Genomic DNA, 24,466 nt, shown 5'->3' with positions numbered 1-24,466 from the left:
CAAGCACGTTCTTCCTCATTCCCTTAAGGAATGTTTCTGCCAGATACTTTTCATTCCTGGTATATTAGCTGTCACCGAGGAAAGGGAATCCTGTTCCATTTTTAAATGTCTACTTGCGTGTTAATGATCTTTCCTTTTTTTCTAACAAGAACAGCAACAAAAAGTATTTACAACAATATAGTCTTAATATTTACAGCTTCAAAAGTCTTCCAAGAAATCACTATATTTTCTATGACTATCATTCTTTTAGAACAAGTCTACATGAATAGTAGAGCTTCTTCTCTTTATGCAAGATCAGTAGCATAGCACCTAATTGAGATGACCACCCTCTGACAGGGAAATGGCCATCCCCATTCCTTGATGTCCTTCTTGCCGGGGGGGGGGGGGGGGTTCTCTGTAACTTCCGGGGCATCTCTGCAAATGCAGCAGCAAAAAGACTAGATAGACATTCTATCACAAGAAACTGATTTCAGTTCTAGTGTTCTCCTTGCAATGAAGTTCTTTTCCACATCAAACCCCAACACTGGTTTGGCTTGCACTTTGCTCTTAAGGCTTCATCATTCTCTGGTCTCTCAGGTTTGCCCTATTCTTTGTAGAATTCCTCCATAACTTGTAGTCAGCCTGAAGAAAAGGGCTTTCTTTGCATGCTCTCAGTTATCTTTTCAGTAACTGTTTGCCCAGCCCTAGTAGGTGCCACACAGCAGAATACAGTAGTTGCTGAAGTCCTTCACCTCATGGTTCTACACCCATGTAAATCAACACTAAATCAATAACCATGAACAAAATTTCAGATTTGATAGGATATCATAAATGGAAAAAATTAACCTCATGAGAATACCTTTTTATGTATAAAAGTTATTTAAAATGTTATATCAAATTACCTTTTACTATATGTGTTAGGTATATATGAAACACAAATAAATTTTATGTTTTGACTAAGGATTTTTTTCCTAAGATCTACACCTATATATGTGTGAAAAATTAAAATTTAAGACAATTCTGGTTGGATAAAGGATTCTCAACTCTATATCAGTCATATGAGGGAAAGTAGTGCAGAAAGAATAAACAGATGGGGCAATATGAAATCTTGAAGATCTATGCAGGAAGTAGTTCTTACAAGGTGGCCTTAAAGTCAAGAGCAGAAAACCGGTGACAATAAATCTTGATAAGATATGTTAGTGTCTCAGATAGTGGCAACCACAAAGAAGGATGAGCCTCCCTATTTTGGCAGCTATCCATGCCAGCTATCCTCAGCATAGGGCAGGGCCTCCAGAGCCCCTTCCTCATGGATGCCAGAATATTTGACTAGTTTGATCTTGAAGAGGTAACCACACCTTCTGAGATTTCACAAGTACAGCAGCAACATCCTGTGGAGGGTTGATATACATTCCCATGTAGGGCTGAACACTCACATTCAGGTCCTCTTGTCACTTTGGCCAGTTATGTGGCTCTCAGTTGACCGACGTCTACTGCAAATAGGATTCACCAGTGAGAGCTGGGAGAAGCCCCAGGCTATGAGTATGAACAATTATTTATGAGGCAGTATGACTGTGTGACTATTTAGCAAGATAAAAATAACAAGCTCTACCCTGGGTCTATGACCCTCCCAGCTACTGGCTTTTGAACAGGTTTAGAACATCAGGAATGAAATCAGCTCCTGTGGAACAGGCCTTAAATTTAGCCATAATACGTCTGCCACTAGTACAACAGAGGGAACACTGGGCCCGGCAGGTTGGTGGTGTAGCTGCTCTAGATAAGATCATTTATGGACTTCTTCCCCCAGAGGCCTTCACAGCTACTCTGAAGACTATTAAAGCTAGCCAGCAGGGAATAAGTTCCTAGCCATTTTCTGTGTAGTTGCATTGGAAACAAGGGCAAGTACAGTAGCCTGGATGCTTTGGATATCCTGACCAATACCTTACAGGTTGATATCCCATGCCCGACACTGAAATGTTCATTTCATAACCCATGGCTATAGGGAATATATTATCCATCAATATAGGCTACCTAAAGTTCAAACTCTTTCCTTATTTTTTAAATTATATTTTAAATTATTTTACTATTTGATTTCTAAGACTTTTACATGCATCCTTCAGTTTTTGATAATTCATCCATTAATCCCTCTCTCGACCCCATCTCCGACTCCATGCCTTATTTAATCCTTTAGCTCCCAACATTCCCTTTCTATTAAAATAACACATGTATTCCACTATCCCTCCAATTTATGTTTTCAATTAGATTTAGAGATAATAGGTTTCCACATGGGTATTTTATATTCACTTCCTTATGTTCGTCATCTCAACCTTCTGATCACCCCATCTTCCTGCTTGCCTCCCTAATTATGTCTGCTTTATTTCACCTTGCCTCTATTCCAGTGAACCATTCCGCTAATAAATTCCCTGCAAAGACTCCTGTCCTTCTTAAGAAGCAGAAAACTCAATAGATACCCTGTGGTTTATATAAGATATTCTTGGTTTTCATTCTGCCTTGTTTCAAATGGAATTTCAAATCCTTTTGATATGGCATATTTTGATATAACATGTTTGCTTTTCCACACGTAACCACTTAATCTCAAACTTGAATGTGAAGAAGCATCAATAGAGATTATTTAAGGTAGAGCTTCAAATAAGCACCTTAGAAGATGCAGAGACAGATTCGTAGGGCTGCAGGCTGAAAACACTGGTCTCAGTACTGTTAGTAAGCTGTGCAGGCTCCTCGGCCTCATTTTACTAAATTATTAAAGATTATTAGCAACTAATAGAGTGGTCCCTAATGTCCTTCCTGTTAGCAGTCTCACTGGCACTGATAATACCATGTTAGAAATTCCTGACTTTCATCGGAATAAACCGTACTTAGATGTCTTGCTTCTGGATGCTTTTACCATGTCAACCTGCTTTGAATTGTTTCTTTCTCTACAAGGATATGCTTATACTCCTAAATACACAAAAAATAATCAATTAATAAATATCCCAAATTAGCAACAAGATTTGAGACATTTTCTTTAATTAGTCCTCTCTGCCGTTTCAGTATCTAAAATAAAATTCAGCTGTTTAACAATCCATAGATTTGAAGCTGAGAATCTCAATTTAACAGAGCCCATTATTAATAAGTGAAGGTTGTTCCATTAGTTGCAAAAGCAAAATAATAACAGCATTAATGAAGACACAAAGCTCCATCAATAGAGTGAATTAATGTGAAAATCCTCCTTCTATAAACAATTAAATATAGTCATTAAAATACAATGATAAACTTGTGAAAAACATATAAATAGAGAAAAATAAAGATATGCAGATAAGATTTGAGCTCAGAATGTGACGTTGTTATAACCAGAGCCTAGGCAGATGCTATGAGCTTGTATGAGTTGGGGATGGGAGCCTTGCTTCATCTTCAACATAAAGCCAACCAGCACGTCTCACCCAATTTAAAGGGAAATTATTGAGTAACTCCTAACTAGTTTGCTTTGTCCCAGGAGACAATGACAATAATAAGTCTTATAATAAGACAAGGGTGAGGAGTGTGAATTTATATGTACAGAGTATCAAATTCTCAAAACTGAAGGTACAGTGTAGCTTACTCCAGAGAGATGTCTCAGGTACCTGGAATAGATAAGGCTGGCTTGGTCATAAGCCCTCAGGGGAAATCCCATACTATTGTTCTGCTAAAGGGAAATAAAAATAACTTGCCTCCCAAGTTCTTATAACCATACTCAGGAATTAGTGCATCCCTTAGCATCAGAGATGCTTCTTATTGTAATAGATGGTAGTTAACACAGACCCACACCTGCTCAATGTGGAAAGAATAAGAGACTACAGAATGTTCTGCTTTAAATGGAAAATTTGTATCATCCTTTTCTTTCCACCCCAGCCCCGACCCAAGTTTAGGGAACATTGTGAAAGAGGGAATAGAAAGATGATAAGACCCAGAGTTAGAGGATGTCTGAAAAGAAAAAGAATTGTAGGACCTAACAATACCATTGCTCACCTGACTAGCAGTCGTGACTGCAGGTACAAGACCTGCGCAAGATCAAGCCAGCTATAATCCCGGCATGGAGAGGAGGAACTACTGAAGTCAATGTCCTAGATGAGGAACTATGGACAACTGCTGACTGTATGGGGTGGGAGAATTTGTTCTCTTCAGTGATGTGACCTCTGAGAGGCTTCCCAGTAGATAGTCCTATACTTATGCTCCAGTATGAGTCTTTCACTCATTCACATATGGTAATACTAACAAGACTTAGTGGATCTAAATAAAATCACAGAGGCTGGAGGGAGTTCTTGCTCAGCAGTTAAGATATTTTTACTGAGGACCTGGGTTTAGTTCCAGGAACCCAGATAATGGGTCACAACCATCCTCCAGTTCCAGAGGATCTGGAACTCTCTTCTGATCTCCACAGGCACCAGGCACACACAGATGAACATACTACATTTGTACAGGCAGCTCAGTCATATATATAAACAGAAGTAGTAGAAATGCACATTTACTTGGGGGGGGAAATAGGAGAAATAAAAGCATTTGAGGGGAAGGAAAGAAGGAAGGAAAGAAGAAAGGGAGAATTTGATCAAAACATTATATGCATGTTAGTGCTGAAACATGAAAATAACTAAGCACCTCAAAATACTTTTGTAATCTCTTTCTCTGTGTGTATTTCTCTCTGTCTCTGTGTGTGTCTGTCTCTGTCTCTGTCCCTCTCAGTCTCTCTCTCTCTCTCTCTCTCTCTCTCGGAATAGACATGGAATGAAATGTACAGTCTTCATGTTGAAAACACCCAGCATAATAATGTATTTATAAATAAAACACAAACAGTGACCAGCACAGATTAAAAACAAGAATGAGGCACAGAGGATCAGTTTCTTATGACTGAAGCAATACAAGAAGAGGTATACCTAATAAGGAACAATGAGTAACTAAAAAAAGAAAAAAAAATTAGGCATATTTGAAAAAGAACAAGCTGGAATCCTTAGAATTAATGAAAACTGCGGCCATTTGCAAACAGAGCTCGGTGGATGGGTTAAATCAACGTGGACCAAAATAGAGTTAAAAGAGCAAAAAGTTAAAGTGTGTGGGGGAATGGAAGTGAATAAAAAACAAAGGGAGAACATTAGCTTGTGAGTATAATCACTTTTGAAGTATATTCTATATATGTTCTGAATAAGACAGAACATGTGTTCTGCACATAGACAGGCCAAATCTATATTTTAATAATGCAGAAGAGCTTATGCTAGCCACAGTTTTATAACTGACCTCTTGCATTAGATTTTTTATCCAGTATAACTGTGTCATCATTTCAAATGGTTATAGAGAACTGAAGTATTAGGGAATACCATAATTAAACTAATAACAAGCATTGCCACAATCCATTTTTGAAAGCTTATCATTATTTGTTTATAAACTATGAGTTTGTGTCTTCATTGTTTTATACATTTCATCTTTCATTTCCATTTTAGTGTGTGTGCGTGCGTGCATATGTGTGCATGTGAGCATGTGTATGTGTTTGTGTATGTGGCATATGTGCATGTGTAGAGGTCAGAGAACAATTGTCAGGCACTGCTTCTCTCTTTCTACTATGTTAGGACCCAGGGATTCAACTCAGATCATAATATTTGATGCTGAACCATTTCACCCTCCTTTGTTTTATAACTTACTTTCAATGTACTTTCTGTAATACAAATTTGAGTTTGATCTAGAAGATATTAAAGATACTTAATCCATTTTATATTGGTTAACATTTTAATAAGGAAAGAATTAAAAGAAAATTAATAACCTAATCACTGATGCATTCTTCAAGGCAATTAGATTACAAGCATAGCAGTTTGCTGTTTGTAGTCAACTATCTTATACCATTTCCTTTAATTCTTGTGTTCATTTATGTATAACTCTGCATATTCAAGACAGAGAGTAGTGTTTCCACAATCTGTTTTTGTTTAGAAAATTATTCCAAAACTTAGTAATATGACTGTTTCCTATTGAATAATTTGAACAGCGCTTAGCTTGGTAGTTTGTGTCTGGTTTTCACGGAATTGACTGGAGTGGCTGAGGTTGGAGGACGCACTTCTACATGCCTTCTTTATTCAGATGTTTGAAACCTCTATAGCTTTTGCTTTTCCTCTCTTTTCCCATGTGGCGAGTTATTACCCAGACTCTCATCATGGCTTAGGCTGTTCTCCGAATATGATCTCACTGGCCATACTTTTATATGAGGGCTCATTTCCAACTGGAAAAAAGCAAAAGCTGTCAGAGCAGTTCAGTGCCACAACTTGAGTCATTGGTCAAAGCAGTCACTTGTACTGTTCTGAACCAGAGTCAATCATGCTGTAAATCGGCTCCATCTCCCGGTACGAGGAACAGGGTGATTATAGTGCAGAGGACTGCGTGGGTTAGGGGTGCTCACTGCTGCCATCTTTGGGAAACAGAGTCTGCCATAAACTGTTCATTTATTTTTTTTTAAATAGAATTGAAATACTTTGAGTATTTCAACAGAAAAATGTATTTTTTCATCTTATTTATTTCACATATGATTTTGATACCATAATTCAGAATCCACTGTGCAAGGATCTGTGTTTACTCTTTTTTCTGATATTTTTTATTCGATATATTTTTTATTTACATTTCAAATGATTTCCCCTTTTCTAGGCCCCCACTCCCCGAAAGTCCGATCAGCCCCCTTCCCTCCCCCCTGTTTTCCCACCCAACCCTTCCCATGTCCCTGTTCTGGTTTTGCCCTATACTGCTTCGCTGAGTGTTTCCAGAACAAGGGGCCACTCCTCCGCTCTTCTTGTATCTCATTTGATGTGTGGATTATGTTTTGGGTATTCCAGTTTTCCAGGCTAATATCCACTTATTAGTGAGTGCATATCATGATTGATCTTTTGAGTCTGGGTTACCTCACTTAGTATGATGTTCTCCAGCTCCATCCAGTTGCCCAAGAATTTCATAAATTCATTGTTTCTAATGGCTGAATAGTACTCCATTGTGTAGATATACCACATTTTTTGTATCCACTCTTCTGTTGAGGGATACCTGAGTTCTTTCCAGCTTCTGGCAATTATAAATTAGGGCTGCTATGAACATAGTAGAGCATGTATCCTTATTACATGGTGGGGAGTCTTCTGGGTATATGCCCAGGAGTGGTATAGCAGGATCTTCTGGAAGTGAGGTGCCCAGTTTTCTGAGGAACTGCCAGACTGATTTCCAGAGTGGTTGTACCAATTTGCAACCCCACCAGCAGTGGAGGAGTGTTCCTCTTTCTCCACATTCTCGCCAATACCTGCTGTCTCCTGAAGTTTTAATCTTAGCCATTCTGACTGGTGTAAGGTGAAATCTCAGGGTTGTTTTGATTTGCATTTCTCTAATGACTAATGAAGTTGAGCATTTTTTAAGATGCTTCTCCACCATCCGAAGTTATTTTTAAGAACTGTTTCTGAGAATGCCATATATTAGTATTGTAATTATATGACTTCCATCCCTCCGTCCCCCCCACTTCAACTTTTCCCATGCCCCTCCACTTCTTCCCAATTTTATGAACTATCGTTAATTACTAATGTTACATATTGAAAACATAATTTTGTTTTTTAATTAATTAATTTTTATGTGTATGCATGTTTTGCCTTCATGTAAGTCAGTGCACTGTGAGTGTAAAGTGCCTGTAGAAACCAAAAGAGGGTGCCGGATCCATGGAGGTATAGTTACAGATAACTGTGAACTGCCATTTAGGTGCTGGGTATTTGAAGCCAATTCCTCAACCCTAAAAAGAATAATTTTTAAAAATTTGGAAAAAGCATTCTCATGATTAAATTTTAATTTGTGATATAAATTATTCTAAAATGAATATGTAGTCCATGTTGGCTGAACCCATTCTATCGGTTTCTTTGGAAATCCATTTGGTGTAATGGCATGTCATACAACTTCTTCATGAAAGGAAAGAAATTACTGATAGTCTATTTGCTAGGTAAGGTATTGCTTTGAGTATCTTATTTAAGGTATTAAAAACATGAATGGGTTTTGCTCTTGAGGAGTATATAGCAAAGAAGACGTATCTAAATATGTAGAGAGATGATAAGGAGACATTGACTTGGGAGTAGAAAGTGTCCTTTTACAGCAGACTTGTGGATAATGTTACTGAATCCTGACAGATAGCTAGAATGAGGATGTGCAAGTTGTGGTGAAGAATGCTTAGAGGGAAACCATAATGAAGGCCGGATGCCAGGTGTGGTAGTACATGCCCTTAACCCTAGCATTCAGGAGGTAGAGGCAGATGGCTCTCTAAACTCAAGTCCAGCCTCTACTACATAGCAAGATTCAGGACATCCAGGGCTACATGGAGAGACCTTGTATCAAATAAAACAAAACAACAAAGGCAAGGGATACAGAATACACAAGAAGTGACTTTGAGCATCTTAGTTCGGTTGTGGCTTAGGGCAATGCTTAGGGTGGGATTAGAGCAATACCACCAGCTTCTGAGGCACTGAAGTCACCATAGAGAAACTTTTATGACGCTTCTATGAGTGTGTGGTGAAGACTAATGAGGAAAGACTGAAAAGGCGGGCACGCTGTTCTGGTGGTTCTCCAGCTGCTCACTGGGCACAATGTTCTGGTGGTTTTCCAGTTGCTCACTGTGTAGTATCTTTTGTTATCAGCAAGTGATTAGCTCGTTAAGTGTGTCAATTACTGTAGTCACCCAGTGGAAGGCAAGTTTTAGAGAATCAGCCTAGACTCAATCTTAAAAGCATTTGGAGAAAAATAAGAATAATCCTGAAAAAAATGGATCTAAATTTCTCTTTGAAAATAGAGGAAACCAGATCCTAACCCTTCTGAGAATGAGAATGAACAGAGAGATTCAAACAAAGAAGGATCTGGCAGCTAATGAAGTCTGGGTGCTGAGGTCTCATTACTGTGTGAGGCTACAATTAAAGCTAAGCAATGGGGAAATCACTAAGTCAAAAGCCAAAGCATGATGATCAGTTGGTGTGTTGGGTTCATCATAATTATATGAGGGTCCACCTTGGTGGATAGGAGACGTCCTACTGGCCACTGAGAATCAGGTTTGGATGTCAAGAGAAAGGCCAGCAGTAGAAAGAAGGAGTCAAGAATTGCACACATGATATTGGGAATCAATGCTCTGACAGATGATGACTGCACAAGGAAGAGCTTATGAAGGCAGCAGAAAAATAGAAGCCAGAAGTACAGAAAATAGCTATCCGAGGGACACAGAAGCCTGGTAGTAAAGCTAGTGTAAATGTGAAAGTGTATCCGAGTACTAAGAAGTGTTAAAGAGAGCATTCTACCAGGAAGTGATCAACAAGAACGATTGTTCCACAGGAAGATGGAGATGGATGAAGGCAAGAGGGACATATGGTAATTGTTAAGAATACAATTCTGTTGAGTAGTGGATACTGAAGCCAGCAGGAGCTAAGGAATGAGTCAGTGGTCAGGAACTAAAACCATCTATAATGCAGTGTTATTTTGCTAAGGAAATTCATATATCCAGTGGAGCTTTTAGCTGGTATTGGCAGGCTGGGAGAAAATCAAGAAAACATTGCTCATTTAACCGAAAGCCATTTCTCCGTACTGTCATGTGTGCAATGAAACGCAGTAAGAGAGCCCTCCCCCCAATTCTTTTCTTTATTGTTATGAATGCATGTGCCCCAGACAGGGGCCTTTTAGGGATGTTTCTTTAATCCAATGGATTTTATTTTTATTGAGCTCATCTGAATACAGAGGAAAAATCTCCTTTAATGTTCAGTTCTGTTTCAACAAATGAAACATAGTAGCAACTGTGTATACTGCTATTGTGGCTAGATTTTTGTAAGGTCAGTTATTGGGAAAAGGCTTCTTGTAAACATTTGTTATATTTATTATAGAGCAACAGCAGAAGGTAATAAACTGCCATTTTCTCAAAGTCATAACTCTTCAGTCAATGCCACTAACAGTTAACAATGGGATACAATACAACTTAGCTTTCTTCAATGTCTTATTTTTTTATTATTGTTCTTAATGTGTGGTTACCTCAGACCTTACACGGGCCTGTTTGTACAACAGTTAATGTGTGGCCGGGCACTGTGCTTCAGTCATACAAATTCTACTAATTTAACTTTCCTATCAGCTTTGCAGAAATGATATTGTTATTCCGAATTTACAGAGATAAAAATAGGACCAAGAAAGTTCAATTATCTAAGAGAAAGCTTAAATATTTCCGTCTCAAGATCCCAACCTGATCAGTTTGATGTTCTTACTCCATATGTGTGCCCAATGCATTTGGGAACTAATGTTCACTGTATTACCTTTCCCCAAACTTTCTCTACATCACAGCATTCTAAGAACATGGGTGCTGATACAGCAGGGAATTTGGTCATTAGAAAGGATACTGCATCTTTGACTCATAGTCAATAAGACATAGTCTAGCTATGAAGCAGCTGTCCTTTTGAGTGTCAGAAGACATGTGAAAACTAACCAGAAAGTGATTAAATAAATTACTTGAAGTAAAAGGACAAGCCATTGGAACTGGACTTTCAATAGCAGTCAATAGTCGAATGTGCCATGAGCTAAACACAGCCAAGAATTTTCGTGAAAAGACTTGAGACAGTATCTCTTCCTGGAGTCAGTGAATGACTGGTTCCTGTCTACTTTGTAAAGAAAATGATACCAAGAAGTGCAGCCATTCATAATCTCTATCATCATCATAATCTCTAGGTAATTTTCAGCTTTACTTGGAAAATTTAATTTCTAAGTATCTTTACCATATTTTCCTTAGGGTATGCTTAAAATATATACCATTTCTATAACATATATAAATGACTAATATAGAGAAAATACATGATTTAAAATTACTCAGTCCACTATCAACATGTAATGTATATTACCTATACATAAACCCCATAGACAATCCACAGTTGACCTTGAGGAATTTATTCTGGTTCACCAATATTAATCTTATTACTAGGATGCCAACTTTGACAGGGATTACCCATTAGTATTTGAAACTCAACTTTATTCTGGCATTATTAATTTTCATATGATATGTATGCATGTTGAAAACCAGAGAGTTGAGTATCATTTATCCTTAACAGCTCTAATATATTGAAATTTGTTTGTCTCACAAGATTAAGCCCGTCTGTGGCTTTGTGCCAACATGCTTATTGACTGAATGTTGAGTAACCCCCAGTAGATTTCTCTGAATTAACTACTGTAATCGAAGTACAAAAGCCAGATGACTAAAATTGTGAGAACTAAAAATTTCAAAACCCAAATCCTGAAAGTTAAAGAAGGCAAGCAAAACTGAAATTAACCTCATCATTCCCCCGACACATCACTAATGGGCTCTGTCTAAGAACAATATGCACTTAAGTGAGTCATATCCATATTCCTTTCTTAATCATTCAAATTGTACATTACAAAGATGATGGCTGTCAATAGTTCATCTTGATTTCCAACAAATAATAGTATCATACACCTACATACACACACACACACACACACACACTCAAAGATATACACAGCTACACACATGGACACACAGGTATACACACACACACACACACACACACACACTCACACACACACACACATCATCATCATCATCATCATAATCATCATCATCATCCTAACATCCCTAACATGTAAGCTGATCTACGCTCCAGAGTGCTTCTTTCACGCAGTTTCTTTCTGAGTACAGTGGTACATAAAGCTCATGAAATACATTTAAAATTCAGCTAAAACTTACAAAGAACATTTCATTTCCTTTTCTGAAAGAAAAAAAATATTTCTATGCAAGATATTCAAGTATTAGGCACAAATGAATGAATGTGTAGTGATCTCACTAAGGTCCTCTTTGTTCTCTAAACTCAAAAGAATAAGAGGCTTCGGTGTTAAAGATGACTTACTGTCTACGGGCAGTGCCCCTGCTGTGCCTTATCTCAATGTTCTCAGTCAAACAAGGTGAGAGGCAGAGCTTTTCTTATGAACAAGTTTCCTAAGCCCCACCCTAGAGTGGGTGTGTGACAGTCCATTCAAGTGGATTGCTTCCTGCCTGTGGTTGCACAATCCTCACCTCTTAGCTTTACCTTCAAAACTAGCAACCTTGCTTTCTAGCCTCTACCCCCCTCCGCCCCCCCCAGGGAGCCATTCCATTCTCAAGGCTACAAGTCCACTCCGTAATTTCTGAGTAAGACTTCATAGTCTCGACCTTGGACTTTGTGCTGGAAATCTTCCTGTAACGAAGGAATCTGATTGCATACCCAACAGTTTAATTCATTGCTTTCCAAGCCTGCTGCTTGTGCTGTGATCCCTTGGTCACTAAAGGCTCCTCTGGCTTTCCAGGCAGTGGAAATAACATTCCTGTGCACTCATTCCTCTCCCCTCAGCTCCCTTGCCCAGGGATCACCCGATAGCATCTACATAGCCTCTAGTTCATTCATTCAGTCAAAGTCACTTGAGCTTCTGTCTATTGTTCTACCATGTATTTGGAACGAGAAACTCATTAGAAACTCATTCCCATTAAGAGAGAAAATGACTAAACACACTATCATTGCACTATGATTGGTGTTAAGCAGATATCAACATGGGACTGTTGAAGAGTGGGAAAGGCCAGGGAAGACTTCCAGGAGGAAATACATAAAGTCTCTATGAGGATGAAGATGAATTATCTAGGAAAGAGCAAAAGAAAGACTTCCTGGAGGCAGAAAGTACCACATGCAAATGCCCAGAGTAGGACCAGACTATTCCTTTTCAAGGAGGGACAAACTGAGGATGGTTGAGAAAAGATCAAAACAGACAGAAACATTTATGACAGTCTGGATTAGCATGCCAGTACCATGGGGCTTCCTTCACAGAGCACTGTCTTTACTTTTATTCCAGATACAACCGTGTTCTTGTTAATGTCACCATGAAAAATCGCATGAATATATACTCTTGCATGCCCTGTCTCTCCCTTTGCTTTTCTTTCCTTGCGTTGTGATCAAGGGAAGCTTCTCTGGCTAGATTAGAGACTGTTTTCCTCTCCCCAATCCTTCCTCTATTACTTAACAAATGACTCTCCTTTTCTGTGCCCCCCACCTCTCCACTTTTGTCACACACAGTGTGTCTCCTCAGAGTTATAAACTCTTCTACATAGCATATGTCTAGTAGACTGCACCCTTGTCCTCCTCAACAAGTTTCTGCATATCTGTGGCGTTGAGTCAAAGGAGCACAGTTTAAAGTCCTGCCACGTTTCTTTACTGCTTTTATGTACACTGCCATAATCATGCTGCTGTAATAGGCACTGGCTTTCCTGTCACTGCCAGCAAATGTCCCTTACAGCCCACTGGCTTGTAACATGCTCTGTTGCTGCAAATCAGTAGCGGGTTCCCAAACAGAGTAGCATGGCTGTGTACAAACCTTAATGTGCAATGTTGGTGTCTGCTGTCAGAAATGAAAGGCCCCACTCTTCCCTGGGGAGAGAGCAGGCCCAGCAAGCGTTGGCACGGAGCCCCTTGCCAACCATTCTGATTTCCAGGGCTCTGCGCCTCATTTCACCAGCAGGTGTAGCAAGCTGGGATTTAAACTAAGAAACAGAGCTAGGTTTCTAGTCCCAGTTCTGCTACCTGGTGATTATGAGCAGCATTTCTGAGCTCATTCTGGCTCTCATGGAGCTAGTAATAAACTGGTGTGTGAGATCCTTAAGGATGCTATTGTTTAGAGTTTACAGTGCACCATAACTGTCAGATATCTCAGTAGCACATGACACAGATTCATTCCGATATACTTTGTCTTCTGATAGGCAAATAAGATGTCATAGGAAGCATATTTCACAGTGTTTACAATGGAATTGATGGAAACCAGGCTTAGGAAGTAGACTCTGGGCCACATAGGACACTGTATATCTCTCTCGGAAGGTATAGCAGGATCATGAAGGTTATGGGTAGAGAGCTCTGTAGGTAAATCTTGATGGCACTTAAGTCTCTACAGTACGTCTAAGGCTTTGTATTGCTCCTTCTGCATTTCTAATCACACATGTGGGAGTTAATTGGTTGAGCCTAAGCCAGGGACTGTTCTGTACCGGATTTATTCAGTGGAAGAGGACACTGACTCTCATGGAGACTTGCTCAGAAAGGAAGACCTTGTTGTGAGGAGTTAGGCCTGCAGAATCTTAGGGAGCTGTAGCCTGCTGCCCTCCACATGGAAGGCATATAAAGCCTGGAATGCCTGGTAGGTCTTCCTTTCAGAGAAAACAAGGCTGTAGGGGTTAAACCCAGGGTTTAATTATCATTTGTTTTGTTTTATCATTCCTATACATGCACTTGTCTGAAGTTGCCAGGCCTCTGTTGCAAGCTAAGAGCTACAGTTTTACTTGAAATCGCTAAGGGAATCATTGTAGGTGAGCAGAAAGGCAGAATGAGTGTGTTCTGGTTCTGACTCATTCTGCTCTTGTAAGTATAAGAAACAAATAGACTAAAGGCATTCTGTGTTCCCAAGCCTTCCTGGAAGCTGAGTTCTCATTACTGGAACAAGTGAGAGCTCTAGAAAGTTCTATACATAACAATGGCACTTTAGCCTCTTACAGAACCTTATATATCAGATTGTCAGCAAATGAACTCTGCTTTTGACTCTTTGGGGAGTCTTGCTAGGTATGTGGATGTCGTCCCTTATGACCCATAAAGTACCTGATGTGAGACTTTATGTCAGAAATATTTTAAAGAAAACTTACATCATAGAAAAACTTATCCTCCCTTATGAATTGAAAGTTTTTCCAAGATTTTCAAAAGAAAATTCCCTGCTCCCAAAGAGAACTGTGTTAAGTTACCATGTCTTCCTCTTCACTTGGTTCTCAGAGAGCTGAGTATTAGGCACGGTGCTATTCACAGGAATTCTCTTGGGTCTTGTAGTTGCCACTTCTATTTATCTTCTTTTGTTCCTGGTTATTTATTTTGTAAGTCTTCTCTGTTTCATTTTGTGAGAAAAGATAAAAGAGAGAGCAGAAGCCAAGAGGCATGTTCAGTAAGGGCCGGTACCATATGAGCACCTGAATGAATAGTGCTGTACTCAGCAGAGGAATGGCCACACACGCCATCACAGCACGGCAGGACGAGTTGTGGGTATCCTGTTACTAATGCCTAGCTTGTTTGTACCAGTGGCTGCTTGTCCAATCCTTCTAAATATGCTTTAAGACAATTTCAACAACAATAAAGGCTTTTATACCTCTCTCCTCATGTGTTTATTTGAGCTTTTATTTCCTACATAAAAATAGCATGTGGGACATCAGCTACTAGAGGCACACAAGCAAGCAATAAGGCATCACTCAGTTCTGTCACCCATCCACAGCAGATAACTGTGGATGCTGTGAATTGCTAACTATCCAAATTATATTCAAGTATTTCATCACCTGCTTAATCAAGCTGCAAAATGAGAACTTAGACCACTTCACCTCCAGTGATTTGATTATGTGGTAAGGAGACCGGTACATAAACATTAATCCTGGGAAATTAATTCATGAAAATTAGCTGGAGACACCCCTAGAGGCCCGTTTTGTGTCTATTTTTTTTGCATAAAATGTTGAACTAACTACTTACCAATGGTGTCTTAGGGGGCCTAGAATGATTATGCGTGATTCTGTTGTTGTCTAGAGAGAATCATGAAGAGGGCCATGAAGTGACCTGGAAATGCATTCTGATTAAAGTGAAGTCTTGAGCAGGAAAATTGCTTTGAAATGATTAAAGTTAAAATTGTCAGTAATGAAGGAAAACACTTGTCCGGGAGTGGGGCCTTTGAAAGCGTACTGCAGGAAGCAGATGGTTGGCCCCTGCTCAGTGTCAAAATATTATATGGTATCAGCCTATCAATCATTGTGACCTGGAGAATGTGGATTATGTTTTGTATTTTCTCTTTGATTCTATCTCTAGCCTGCTGTCATCCTACCTAGGATTAAACTCTTCACTGATAACATCAGTTCTCTTAGGTAAAATATTCATCTTTACATATAATTGAAATGCAAATATTATATTTAAAACCTTGAAAATATGTATTTCAGAATCGAGACTTCTCATTGATGATATCAACATCTTGTCTATAATCATGCCTATACCATAAATAAATGATAATTCTGGTAAAATCTGATACAGAACCTATAATCAATCACACTAATGTTGATAATGAATTGGCATAGTACATGAGATGAGTAAACATTTTCTTTATATATTATAATACTATATAATAATAGCTTTCATCTGGTCAGGTGTTGCTATCCAGGGGCTATAAAAATAGATGGAGGTTTGATAAAGATGGGAGAGACCAGAGAGAGAGATAGAATAATTAGAATACACTATATACATATATGAAATTATTGAAGAACAAATAAAGCAATAGCATTTTAATTATGTACGTTTCTCATATTTTCCTGCCTGTAATCATGCATATATTATTTTTTTATATTTTAGGCACTGTTCCATGACGTGTAAATTGTCATCATATTGTATACACATATCTTCATTATTAAAATGCCTGTGTAGAAATAATTATTTTCATACGCACTGAGCCTTGCTTTTCCTTCTCAGTCATTTCCTTTGCCCCCAGAGCTTCCCTCCCTCTCTCCTCCATTCTTGCACATCTGTTTGGTTTTGTTCTTATCAGAACCAAAGTCTTCATGGAGAGGGAGGTTGATGATTTTCGCCTTTGCCTCCTGTACAATTCATTATAAGGAAGGAAGTGATCTTCTCAGTGTGTCCTTGTATAAATGAGAGTCAGTTTACTGAGAAAGGAAGCGCTCATATGTCTGCTTATCATGGACTGGGCGTATCTGCTCAGTTTTGGGGACTAACCTTGGGACCATGGAAATGGGTGGCAGGCTAATGTCCTACTCTTTAGGAACCTTGTCTGCTATAACAAAAATAATGATAAAAACTTTGAAAGAGGGTTAAGCCATGTTTGAAATGAAGCAGGTGTTTTTATTCTTCAATCTTTTATCAGAATGTCTCTTAGAGAATAATTTTGGACAGTTCAATTGCTCATTTGATGGTGTGAAATTTATTGTTGCCTTTATTTCCAATTCTGTTTGATTTATGTATGTTGTGCATCTGGTTTTGCCACTATTTTTTTTAAATTCCCTTTTATGCCAGCTATTAAAATAATTTTTGTATGTTTTGTAGTCTCATTGTTGGTGGTGTAAAATGATGAAACAAGCAAATAAAAGTGATGAAATGATGTTGTAAAAAAACAGAAAGTGGGTCAAGGAAGGCAGGATCAACACTGCCAGGACTTCCTCCCTCACCCGCACTTGCTGCATTATACTGAATGCATGTGACCAAAGCAGAGGCTGTAGAGGCTTTGCTGGTTACTCTGAACCACTCTCAGCATGGGTTAGAAGGACACCATTCCCCGTAGTGGTTCCCCAATCCACAAAGAGTTGGAGCATATTGTATGTATAGCACTGGCAAATGTTCCCTTGCTAAGACTGAACAAATTGGTGCTGATGTTGTATTCTTGGAAATTTTAGTATGAGAAGAGGAGAGAGAGCTAGATTGTTGATCAGTAGCCAAGTAACCACCAGGACTCATGAAGGCATGAGCTACTTTCTCCTACTGTGGCTTATTTGTTTTGGAGGCAAATGGTAGCCACGAGACACAAGAGAAATTTGTTTTCTTTCCATTTCTAATATACTTAGATGAAATTTTTTGGAAAATGACAAATATATGTGCAACAAGGGTAAAAATTGTGTGTTTTCTCAGTTCTGTTGAGGTGGTAGGATTGTTGTTTGTAGACATCCTATGCCTGTCTCTCTTTTTTTGTAGCACATTATCAGTGATTACAGAACCCTCCTGTCTCCCGATGCTGTTTTCTAAAGAATTAAGAATGGTGTTCTTAAAGGATTTTGCAGAATCAGCAAGTTTGGAAAGCCCGTGAGATGGCTTAGTGAATAAGGACACTTGCCACTAAGCCTGGTGGCTGAGTTCTGTTCCCAGACACACATGGTAAAAACGAGAAAACATAGTGCTACAAGTTGTGCCTTGACCTTGATGTGTGCACAGTGTCCACAATCCCTCACACAGAAACATAAAGTAAACACACAAACAAATAAGTTTCGAAGAATGTATTCAGTTCTTGTTTTAAATAAGTTTTCTTCAAAATCTGTATTTCTTCAGTTTGATTTGACTTCCAAAAATAGTTATAGGTATTGTAATAATGTAGAATAAATATCACTGGACCTTGTTCATAGGGAAATATCTCCCTTCTTATGCAAGTAAATAGATTCAGCAAAGACAGATTTTATTTGTTAATAATATGGGTGTACCATGTTTATCTTTTCTATTTTAAAAACATTTAATTGCTTGAGCTTCCAGTTTTGTGCTTTGTCACACTTCTCACATTTACATCTCTTGTCTTCATCTCAGTTCTGAGCATTGTCTTGAAAGAACCTTTGGTCCCACTAGCACCCTTCTTTATTCCCTGTGTTCTCTACTCTATCCAACCTTGGAAGTCTTGCTTTTACCTTTCCTTACTTTGCCCTTGTAGAGCCTTCCTTCAAGACAAGGCTTTTGAAGCCAGGAAATGGAGGTGTGTTTGGTACACTGCATGCAGATGGAGAGGAAGGACGGAAACATGGTTACACACACCTGTGCCCCTGGCACCTGGAGAAAAGCTGGGTTGGTGATGCGTATGTCTGCCTACCAGAAGCCAAAATAACTTCTCAGTGGAGCCAATTTGATCAAAGACAAGCAATTCAGTGGAAATTTAGTTCATGTGGTTCCTTGGCATTTTGTAGACACAACAAACTAGGTGACAGCATGAAACACTTTCCAGCTGGTACTAATGGTGTTTCCTAAAGCTGTGCTCTCTAAGGTCAGTCAGGTGCATCAACCTTCCGTCTGAAGTGTACTATGCTATGTTAGGTACAAGAACAATCCTACTCCTGTATATAGCAAACAAATGAGAAATTGGACGTTGCTAGTGTTCAGTTTCATGGATTATTGGTGAATTCCAAAAATGTTTGCTGACGAAATAGAACACATTCAAAACAAAGTAGTGACTATTATTCTAGGTGGCTTAATCCTAATCCATGAGCTCAGTGCCCCATGGGGATAAGGGATTAATTGTAAGAGGTGCATTATTATATGCACATAAACCTATTTCCTTCTTAAGTAGATACTAAAAACACAGAGACTTGCTAGAGTTTTTCAATGGCTCATTAATATGCTTCTTACATTTACTATAAATTTTCATTCTCAATATCTAAATAATATTGTAAACCCAATAAAAGATACATAGATCTATCTGGGACACACATGAGTAAGGAACAAGGGGCATCATGTCCCACTATGACACTGGTATGGCTGATTCTTTAATCAGCTTTCTTTTACTATAACACATGTACAAGACAAATCAGACATCATGGCCAGTACCCTTCACCCCTACACTAGGGAGGTCAAAGCAGGCTGATCTCTGTGAGTTCAAGACTAGCTATAGATACATAATGAGATCCTGCCTAAAAACAATTAAAAACAAAAAGTCCAAGATGATAATCTTTTAACAAGGGAAAGAATTTACTTGGCTCCAGTTTAGGAGGTTTATACCATAATTGGTTGGCTTGTTACTTTGGGGCTGGTATGTTATAGTAGTAGCACGTAGAAAAACTGTTATTCTGACTGGGATGCCAGAGCAGTGGGATAAAGCACCCACTAGTGTTTACCCCTTATAGAACCAAAAGCCACTTGCTAGAGGGGAAGCCAATACCATACGGGCCTTTGAGGGTCATTGAAGCCAAACTGTTAACCTAATGGAAAATTGTTGCTTTTATATGGTAAACATATCTTCTTTCCTCTTTAATAATATGTCTTTTTCCTTTTCCCTTTAATAGGTTCTTTGGTCTGTGTTATGAGTATTTGGATATATCACTGATGTGACTTCCATTTTTCTTTTTATTTGCATGCATATTCATATTCTTGAGCTGTGATAACAAAATATAACAGATGGTATCTTAAACAAGAGGCATCTATTTTTTTCATAGTTCTAGAGAAAACAGTACAAGATCAAAGGACCAGCAGCTTTGGTCTGTTGTAAGCTTTCTTTTTGTGGATTGTAGGCAGACCCTCAGTCAATGGTCATAAGCTGTTCTTTCTCCTGTGTATATGCATTCCTGGGATTCATCTGCATCTCAATCTCCTCTTATAAGAATATAAATGAGTTTGCATCAGGGCCTCATTTTTACTCCATTTTTTTTTCCTTAAAGGCAGACATGGTCAAATGAGTCTGAGAAAGACTGTGTCCTTGGATTTCATCATACCAATTTGAAAGAATATGGTTCATTCCATTGGCTTGTATCTGGTATTCTCAGAAGTATTTATGTCCCTGACAGAGTCAAGGAGCACGGCAATAATGACAACCATATTCTGCTTTGTCCGGGACACTACCACTTTACTGATTCCCCAACTTAATGAAGTCTGTGCCTCTTTGTCTGTCAGAAATGTCACATTGGGTTGATAACTATGGTGTAAAAACTCACTCACTTTAGTGTGAGCTAAAAAATATTTTGCCGTTACTGGTTTCCCGCTTGTAAATGAGATGGGATGTCTACCTCATGAGTCATTGCGAGATCTGAGTCATATGTGTAAGTCATTCAAAACGCTGCCTTCTGGAGTCAAGCACTAAGAATAACACGGAACAAAGCAAAGGGCAGAGGTGGATGATTATGCCTCTTGGATCTTATGTGCCCCCTTTACTGGGCCCCAGTGCCCAGATACATTGTCAAACAATAATTCTAGATGATTTCTGTTCTGGCACAAGGAGAGCAGTGTGTCTTCCGTAAGGTGGCTGGGCCTCCTCAAGTTAACTGAAGACCCAAGAACAGCAATAGATTGAGTTACATAGTGCAGGAAGAAAATGAGCAAGGGGATTGAGCTGTACCTTCCACCCACTGGCTGTCCCCAGCTGACCACACTTCCTTTGGGTTGAACTTTCCCTGTTTCTACGCTCTCCTGGCCACTCTGGTCAGATTTTGGATTCGCCAAACATCTCAAATCACATTTGTTACTTAGCAAGATAAATTGCCTTGGATATCTGAATCCTTGTCATGTATCTAAAGAACCTTCACTAACATAGCAGGTAAGAAGGCTAAAGATATGTCCAATACAGGAATTAAGATATAGAAAAAATTCACGTGCTTTTTAAATTTATTTCTATGTCCACTGTATTCTCCCCTTATCTGTAGATACCTGTCAAAATAAAATTACAAAAATAAAATAAAAATATAACAAGTCACAAGACAAGCAAGTGATTAAATATTTTCTGTACATATTAATCTCAATATTTTTAAGCTTCAATTTCAGAATCTTATATCACCATTTAAACAGTATTGATAATATCCCCCAGAATTTTCACCATTACTATTCATAATTTTCATGGTTAACGTTTTCAGAAAGTGAGAATGGTACTTTTATTATATTTTCAGAATTAACAACAACAACAACAAAAAAAACCCAGTAAGATTAGTTTCAGTAAATGAGTCAGTAATATGAAATCAGAATTCGATCGCTATGTCCAAAACTGAGCTCCAAACTAAGCAAGCAAGAGAATATATTGGCAATAGTTCAGCCAAGTTAAAACATTGGCAAATTACCCTTATGATAAAAGTTAAACTGCTTGGAAAAGCAATTCAGGGCTTGAGATACAACTCAGTACCTGCTATGAAACCTAAAATGAGTTACAACAGAAGAGATGGCGCCCTGTTGTCTACCTCACCTGAGCCTACAATGTGAACCAAGCTAGGTAGAAACTGCAGTGTGATGCGAGATCATCTACATCCAGTGAAGGATTTTCTAGCTAGTAACACTGTTGCTATGGTTGCATGTGTGTGTGTGTGTGTGTGTGTGTGTGTGTGTGTGTGTGTGCTAGGAATCACACTCAATCACAACCATTCTCAAAATTGAGTAAAAATGGCTTAAAAACAAACTCAAACGGAATGTAAGTAGAAACAAATGAACCTGCTTATAAATTGATAACATAGCTCACTTGGGTTTTAAACCAACAGTGAATTTAGCCAGCATTCTTACAATAAAATGTATACTAGAGCTGCTCTGGATAGAAATGGTCTGTCCCCAAGAACTTATACTGGAGTTTCCTTTCATTGGAAAGTATTAGAAAGATGGAAACCTAGTGGACTGTGGTGTTGGAAGGTGGGTCACTTGAGACATGATTAGCATTACTTAAAGGATTTAGAGTGGACCTCTGTGACAAAATACTAGTAGCTTCATCAGAGGAAAGAGGGAACCAGACAGACATATGTACACATATATGCTCCCTTCTCTGTATTTGGAGGACACCGATAAATGCTGTCAGCACTTGTTGACCCTCAACCTCACACTTTCAGACACAGGAGCCACAGTGAACCTTCTTTCTTTGTAACTCACCCAGAGAGTAAGATGTAAACACTGGCAACAGAAAATATACTGATTCAAGAACTAAAATGATTGCCAAAGAGTCTTGACTTTTAGTCAGTAAGTTTGTTGTAGGTAGAAATTATAGTATAGTTACTCTGAAACTATTTTTATATATTTTAGTACCATGTAAATTAGTATTTAAATGTTTGGGGGAAGCCAGCCAGTCACCATGAAGATAAACTATAAAGTAAGGAAAGGTGAAGGGCAGCTTTTGGTACTTGTTATGTTGTTGTTGTTGTTGTTGTTGTTGTTGTTGTGTTTGGTTGTTGTTGTTGTTATATTTATTTCCTGAATTGGAGCCCAAGACCATTGGCACAACTGGTATCAGATGCTGCTTATAAATGACACTCCTTACTAAAAGGAACCAAAACACCTGAAAGAAACATTGGATTATACATAGAACAGGTGTGAGGTTCAGGATGAGCCTGAAAGAAATTGTTCCCAAGTCCCCAGGGCCTCTCGCTCTTCCTTGGGCAGATCCTGTCTCTATTTAAGCTACAGCATGTTTCTGGTTTCTTCTCTCCCAGCAGAGAGTGGCCCATCTCTGCAAATGCTGTTTTGTTATGCCATGGTCTGGTGATCTTCAACTTTGTTTGATCTGAGGTCTCATCCTTTTCCTGTGTACTTGCCCATGTTCCTTTGTGGCTCTTCCTGGAACCAGTCTTCACCCAGACTCACACCCAAATTCTGATTGCCCATCCAGCAAATGGAACAATGTTTTATCTATATATACATATATAACATATAATATAGCTATATAATATATATAATATATACAATATAGCTATATATATACAATATATGTATATATATATATAATATAGCTATACACATATAATGTATATATATATATATATATATTATGACTGTCTTATAAAAGTCTCTTTCAGGCAATAGTTCTAGAGGACATATGAGACTATAGACTAGATTTGTGTTTCCTGGGTCTGTGCAAACAGCCTGCTGAGGGCGGAGGTTAATATTGGAGGGTGAAACATTACTGAAATCAGGTTCCAATGCATCATATGTATTTGCCTTTCTAAACTTCTCTGAACTCAGTTTACTCCTTGAGAAAATTAAAACCATAACTCCCTCAAATCACTGTTACAAAGGTTAAAGCAGTGGACATATGTCCAACCGTGGAAAAATGTTCCTAAATGTTTTCTGTTTTTAATCACAGTCTTTCCATGGCACATCAGACCTGAATCAATGTTTTCAAGCTATTTATAATAGCCAGTATAAAATGATTTTTTTTTTTGTTCTCTGTGTGTTTCCCCTGGATTCAGGTTTCGCTGGGACTCCTGCATGCCCATGCCACACATATTTTGTGGCCTCCTGAGCGCTGGCAGAGACTGGAATCTATTCTTCCTCCCGAACGCTCTCCACTCCATACTGGTGAGAAGTAACTGCACAAGAGCCCACCATAGGAAGAGCTGAAGCACCAGAAGCCTCCTCCAGAAGGGAGGTGTTCTGGGGGTGCTGAGCAAGAGCCCTCTGTCTGTCTTGAAGATTGTCTGGAATTTTAGAGAAAGATTTTCCATATTAAACAGCATTACATGACACTTGATTGTATGTTGTATTTAATTCTATATTGCTTATCACCAAAAATTCCAGTTCTTGGAGAACATGAAAGCATGCTCTCTGTACATATTAAAGAAGGTAAATTGGAGAGTGCATAGTTATCAATGAGACTTTTTCCCGTGAAGCCTGCTGCTCAAAGATTTTTAAAATTAATGTGAAGTGAATATGATTTGTTTGTCGTTTACTGTTAAGACAGAAGAAGGAAAACCAAATATTATGCACATAAAGATAGTGATTATATTGTAATTGAAGGTATCCACAAAACAGACTGCCAGCTAGGAAGGACCAGAAACTGTGATGTCAAATAACACAGCCACTTGTCCACATCTTCTTTGGGTGTTTAATTATCAGTTAACCAGTCTGTTAATGAAAAGCATTTTATCTCTTATCCAAGGCAGAAATTAAAGTAGTGGCAAAAAAGGGTTATGTCAATATTTGATATAATCAAATGTTTTTATTATCCCTTTTTAATATAAAACTTCTGAGTAATTTCA

The 24,466-nt window shown here is 38.5% G+C and overlaps 1 protein-coding gene across 3 annotated transcripts in view; it reads left to right on the top strand.

Moving 5' to 3' along the window:
• The window catches only part of Immp2l (inner mitochondrial membrane peptidase subunit 2), a 947,147-nt gene extending 923,196 nt beyond the window's left edge, over positions 1-23,951 (top strand). For all 3 annotated transcript variants that reach the window (XM_052185911.1, XM_052185912.1, XM_052185910.1), the window contains exon 7: positions 23,678-23,951. In XM_052185911.1, coding sequence (XP_052041871.1) covers positions 23,678-23,797 — 120 coding nt within the window. In that variant the 3' untranslated portion in view covers positions 23,798-23,951. The remainder of the gene's footprint in view (positions 1-23,677) is intronic.
• Positions 23,952-24,466: the final 515 nt, after the last annotated feature.

Source organism: Apodemus sylvaticus, chromosome 6, assembly GCF_947179515.1.
Source record: "Apodemus sylvaticus chromosome 6, mApoSyl1.1, whole genome shotgun sequence".
NCBI classification, from domain to species: domain Eukaryota; kingdom Metazoa; phylum Chordata; class Mammalia; order Rodentia; family Muridae; genus Apodemus; species Apodemus sylvaticus.
Note: the sequence above shows the minus strand (reverse complement) of the source record. Positions and strands in the feature narration are given on the sequence as shown.